General features: G+C 41.2%; 2 protein-coding genes across 2 annotated transcripts; both read left to right on the top strand.

Annotated features, from left to right (window-relative positions):
- The first annotated feature begins 342 nt into the window (after positions 1-342).
- LOC128369450 (histone H3) lies at positions 343-753 on the top strand. The gene has a single exon (XM_053330497.1). It carries the CDS (start codon positions 343-345, stop codon positions 751-753), a length of 411 nt encoding a protein of 136 aa, XP_053186472.1.
- A 974-nt stretch (positions 754-1,727) lies between these two features.
- On the top strand, positions 1,728-3,421 carry LOC128369416 (tripartite motif-containing protein 16-like). Its single transcript, XM_053330453.1, has one exon. The coding sequence runs from the start codon at positions 1,728-1,730 to the stop codon at positions 3,405-3,407; it is 1,680 nt and encodes a 559-aa protein (XP_053186428.1). The 3' UTR covers positions 3,408-3,421.
- Positions 3,422-5,838: the final 2,417 nt, after the last annotated feature.

Raw genomic sequence — 5,838 nt, 5'->3', positions numbered from 1 at the left:
CTCAACTCAGAAAGTGTAAAGCAGACTGCGGAAACCTCCTTTATATATACACGGAGAAAGCAGAGGGGCTGATGTCCCACCCACTAGAAAAGAGGCTTCCAGCAGTACTGTGGAGGGGGAGCTGCTCTCATTTTGGCGGACTTTTTCCAAACGACTTTTGTCCAATAAGCAGCGGAGCTTCAGGCTTCTGCAGGCGGTGCTAAGCTCCAGGAAGAGCCGCTCACCAATCAGGACCCGGAGGTCTGAAGCAGCGTCACAGCTCCGCAGCCACTCCGACACTTTAAGAGCAGCGTGTCTCCTCTTCTCAACACTATTTTCTCCTGATCAGAGAAACGAGAAGCAATGGCAAGAACCAAGCAGACAGCCCGTAAATCTACCGGAGGCAAAGCCCCCAGGAAGCAGCTGGCCACCAAGGCTGCCCGTAAGAGCGCCCCGGCCACCGGTGGAGTGAAGAAGCCCCATCGTTACAGGCCCGGTACCGTGGCTCTCAGAGAGATCCGTCGTTACCAGAAATCCACCGAGCTGCTCATCCGCAAGCTGCCCTTCCAGCGTTTGGTCAGAGAAATCGCTCAGGACTTCAAGACAGACCTGCGCTTCCAGAGCTCCGCTGTCATGGCTCTGCAGGAGGCCAGCGAGGCTTACCTGGTCGGTCTGTTCGAGGACACCAACCTGTGCGCCATCCACGCCAAGAGGGTCACTATCATGCCCAAAGACATCCAGCTGGCTCGCCGCATCCGTGGAGAGAGAGCTTAAATTGTCTTCTCCTTCACAAACCACAACGGCTCTTTTCAGAGCCACCTCACTCTCCCTAAAAAGCTGCTTCCTTCTGACTTTATACGTTTAATACTCTTTTATTTTCATAAATCTGTATGTCACCTGTTATGTCAAGTTTTAGTGTTATCAGCTCCTGCAAGAGCATAGCAGTGTGGTCTTTACATTATGGTTATGTTAATGTGTTGTGTCATCTCACTGAGAATAACCTCTAGGCTCCCAATTACAAGCTTTTCTGAATCAAAACATGTCACCCACCTAGCTCGAACACATCAACCTCTTAAACCTACATCTTAACATAATGTGGTTATAAGTCATAATGCACATCAACCTTTCCTGAGTGGTAACTGGAAAAAAGTGACAAGTCAATTCAGGGGTTGCACAAAAGACGTCACTGCTGGTTGTATAATTGTAGAGATACGATCAATTATAGAGCTACATCACATTTTATCCCGACTCGTATGAAACTTAATTTCACCAGTTTTGTGAGTCTGTGATGAGTGTTGAAAGTTCGCCTTCTGGTGGCCACAGTCTCTTAGTAACCTGTATTGTCGAAGTCAAAGGGGAGAACCACAGCTGTCCACAATAGTGATGGGGTTGAGCTTTTCTTATGTTTGTGTATCTAAGTTAAAGATGAAACTGACCACTTTATTTAGATAATAATGAAGGTATTTGTAACCATGTTTTTAAATGAGACATAAGCTTTGTTGAATAAAAAAGGTTAAAGACACTGTGGTATAACTCCTTCCTCTTCTTTCTGCCATCAAACACAACAAACTCCACTCTGTCCTCATACTTCCTTGTTCCCTCCCCTTCAGAGCTACAGTTTGAAGATGGGTGTTACCATGTGGTAAGCGGTCAGCCTTCATTTACATCACAGGCCGTTCAGAAGATCTCAAACTAGTTTCAATTCTCAGAAAATGAAACTCACACAGTCATTGTCACTAAGAGGTGAAATGGCGCAGCAAGGAGATCAACTGGACGGAGCAAAATTCTGCTGTTCGATCTGTTTGGATCTACTGAAGCATCCAGTGGCTATTCCCTGTGGACACAGCTACTGCATGAGCTGTATTAACAACTTCTGGGATGGAGAGGATGAGAATGAAATCTACAGCTGCCCTCAGTGCAGACAGACATTCACACCGAGGCCTGTCCTGATGAAAAACACCATGTTAGCAGATTTAATGGAGGAGCTGAAGAAGACTGGACTCCAAGCTGCTGCTGCTGATCACAGTTATGCCGGACCTGAAGATGTGGCCTGTGATTTCTGTCCTGGGAGGAAGCTGAAAGCCATCAAGTCCTGTCTGGTATGTCTGGCTTCTTACTGTGAGAAACATCTCCAGCCTCATTATGATGTAGCTCCATTAAAGAAACACAAGCTGGTCGAGCCCTCCAAGAAGCTCCAGGAGAACATCTGCTCTCTTCATGATGAGGTGATGAAGATGTTCTGCCGTACTGATCAGCAGAGTATCTGTTATCTCTGCTCTGTGGATGAACATAAAGGTCATGACACGGTCTCAGCTGCAGCAGAAAGGACTGAGAGGCAGAGAGAGCTCGAGGTGAGTCGACTAAACATCCAGCAGAGAATCCAGGACATAGAGAAAGATGTGAAGCTGCTTCAACAGGAGGTGGAGGCCATCAATCGCTCTGCTGATGAAGCAGTGGAGGACAGTGAGAAGATCTTCACTCAGCTGATCTGTTACATCCAGAAAAGAAGCTCTGATGTGAAGCAGCAGATCAGATCCCAGCAGGAAACTGAAGTGAGTCGAGTCAAAGAGCTTCAGGAGAAGCTGCAGCAGGAGATCACTGAGCTGAAGAGGAAAGATGCTGAACTGAAGAAGCTCTCACACACAGAGGATCACAACCAGTTTCTACACAACTACCCCTCAGTGTCACAACTCAGTGAACCTACAGACTCATCCAGCATCAATATCCGTCCTCTGAGATACTTTGAGGATGTGACAGCAGCTGTGTCAGAGCTCAGAGATAAACTACAGGACATCCTGAGGGACAAATGGACAAACATCTCACTGACAGAGACTGAGGTGAAGGTTTTACTGCCACAACCAGAAACAGAGCCCAAAACCAGAGCTGAGTTCTTGAAATACTCATGTAAAATCACTCTGGATCCAAACACAGCAAACACACGTTTGTTGTTATCTGATGGAAACAGAAAAGCAAAATTAACAATACCAAATTCTTATTCCAGCCACCCGGACAGATTCTTTAGATGGTGTCAGGTCCTGAGTAAAGAGAGTCTCACTGGACCTTGTTACTGGGAGGTGGAGTGGAGAGGGAGAGGAGGTTATGTAGCAATTGCATACAAGAATATCAGAAGAGTAGGCTGCTCAGAAGAATGTAACTTCGGATATAATAAAAAATCTTGGGCTTTGAAATGTGACACAAAAAATTATGAGTTCTGGTTCAACAATATCTCAACTCCCGTCTCGGGTCCTTATTCTTCCAGAGTAGGAGTGTACCTGGATCACAGAGCAGGTATTCTGTCCTTCTACAGCGTCTCTGAAACCATGACTCTCCTCCACAGAGTCCAGACCACATTCACTCAGCCTCTCTATGCTGGACTCTGGCTTTGTTATCATTATGGAGACACAGCTGAGTTGTGTAAACTCAAATAGACAGAAGTCATTTTAGACTTGTGGCAGATTCTGTGTTGTAATTCTTCCTGTTTTTGTCTCTATGTTCCTGAACTGCACATAGATTGTCATTGGTTGTTCTGTTTCTCTAAATGTTACCTTTCCATTATCAAATATATTTTGCTCATATCACTTTGTACATTTGTAAAGAAATGTGTTGTAACTGTAATTATCATGATAATAAGGAGATAATTTCCTACTATTTGTTATTATTGTGTGGTTAAAATGAATCTGAACATGAAATCATTGAACAAGACTCATTTAACAGACTTTACTGATTTAATGTGTGAACAAACTGAAGGTTTAAATCATGAATAAAACAGTTTATCTTAAGAATGAACAACTTCTTTTTCTTTGTCTTCATTTCAGGATCTCAGTTTTCTTTCACGTGTTGCTTTTAACAATCAATATGTTATTTGTATATTTAGTCAATTTAGACATTTTCTGTCACAAATTTCTGGCCAGGGTCCTCTGATGGTTTAATGATCTGCTGAAATAATTTCTCAAAATAGGCCTATTCAAAAATGTATACCATTTGAATCTCAAAAAAACGTGTTTGTTTTGTTGTGGTTTAGTTTTTTTTTTTATCTTCCTAGTTTTCCTTGACATAATGATCAAAATCATTTTTTACTTTCTTTTCACACAAACAACCGTTTGGTCTGTCACACCACATATAAGGTCAAAACTCTACTTAGCCAGCCCTCTGAAACTGAAATCTGTTATTTACAAAAGTGTTCAGATAAAAGTTATTTTTATATTACAGACTAACTGCATCTCACAGTCAGTTAGGTGATTTTTATTCTTCCATGCTGCAGCTGCCACAGACCATGTCTCACCTATAGATGTTACACCTCATTGTAGCGGCAATCTTTTCTCCATGCACTTTACCACCACTATTAAGCAGTCCTCTTGGCTTTTAAGCTTGACACACAAACATCTTCGGAGGCAGTAACTTCTGTTCATGAAAAAACTTTACTGAAAAAGTAAAAATAAAGTTACAAGATTTTTCTCTATTGTATGGTCAAAAACTGTGTAGCTCTGTGGGCTGCTTAACCTCGTCTGCTTAGGAGGCGGTGATGTCATCATTGCATTGGTATACTTAAATGAGCATTACAAAATGATAAAACTACTAAAACTTAACAAGTATCAATGTGGCTTTTACACTCATATTGGCCCTCTAACACAAAGAACATGAAACACACAGTACAGTCTGTCAGTGATCTAAAAAACAAGAATAAGAAGGAAAACAGCAAAATTGTCTGCACTTTGACTTCAAGTTAATAACCTAATAACCTGCAGCAGTTTCATACCAACATCTTATCTCCCTGAAAACACTCTCAACTACAACTGCAGACAAACTGAGTTGAGGAGCTTTAACCTCCACTATGTCCCTGATAAACAGGACGAAGGCGCCCTCTTGTGTCATGCATTAGTTTTCAGATTTCAATTGTTGAGCTGTTGTGATGTTCACTGCAGGAAGACATGTACAAACTTCACTGAGTCTTTGGCAACTTCAAACCATATCAGTGAAGAGAGATTTAAATATTATGTATATATTGTAATCACACTATGTCAGTCAGTTTGTTCAAATTTTATACATTTCAGGATTTACATTGAGCTCAAACTGAGGCATGTACAATTATTTTACACATGTGATTATATTTACAGAAACAGTCGGTGCCACAGTGCAGTGCAGACAAGTGAAGACACCTCTATCCTGGACAGCAGACCCTTTACTGGTCATGTTCACTCATCAGTTTTTGAAAGAAATTTAGCTGTGGATGAAAGTTTGAACATAGACAGAAATCATAAACATTTATTTAACTGCCATAAATATTATTTTTGTTGTCATTTATGTTTTGTAGAATATTTTATTTAACACTGTTTATTTTTAATGCATATTTAATTTCTTTATTCAACACTTCAGCCTAAGAGGAAATAATGTCTATTCTCTGTTGAGTGACGGACTTAGTTTGATGTGACACTTCACACCAAGATTTTGTTTTGATTGTAACACTCCAAGAAGAAGAAGAAGAAAAAGAAATGTTTTGTCGCATGGTAGACTCATTCTCTCAGGGGTGCAGCCAGCGAGGTATTTAATTTTCTTTTACTGTGTTGTATGTGAAATATGTTTAATTGCGTGTTGTATGTTAACAGTTCAACGGAGATGGTCGTAATAAAATCATCTGTAACAAAGAACTGTGGTCCGTGCCTACCTGACGGGAGTGATAATTTATATTTTATCAATGTACTTGTGATCTGAGCAGACCTGGCTGTGATTCTCTCTTCTATTTCTTAGTATCAATGTGAAAGTTAGCTAAGATATTACACATGAAATGGATTGAATGTAATGTAAAGGGACAATATTAAAGACAATTTTATATAGAGCATCAGACGTGTTGTGTATTTTCAG

The sequence above is a fragment of the Scomber japonicus genome, chromosome 12 (genome assembly GCF_027409825.1).
Source record: "Scomber japonicus isolate fScoJap1 chromosome 12, fScoJap1.pri, whole genome shotgun sequence".
In the NCBI taxonomy this organism is placed as follows: Eukaryota; Metazoa; Chordata; class Actinopteri; order Scombriformes; family Scombridae; genus Scomber; species Scomber japonicus.
Note: the sequence above shows the minus strand (reverse complement) of the source record. Positions and strands in the feature narration are given on the sequence as shown.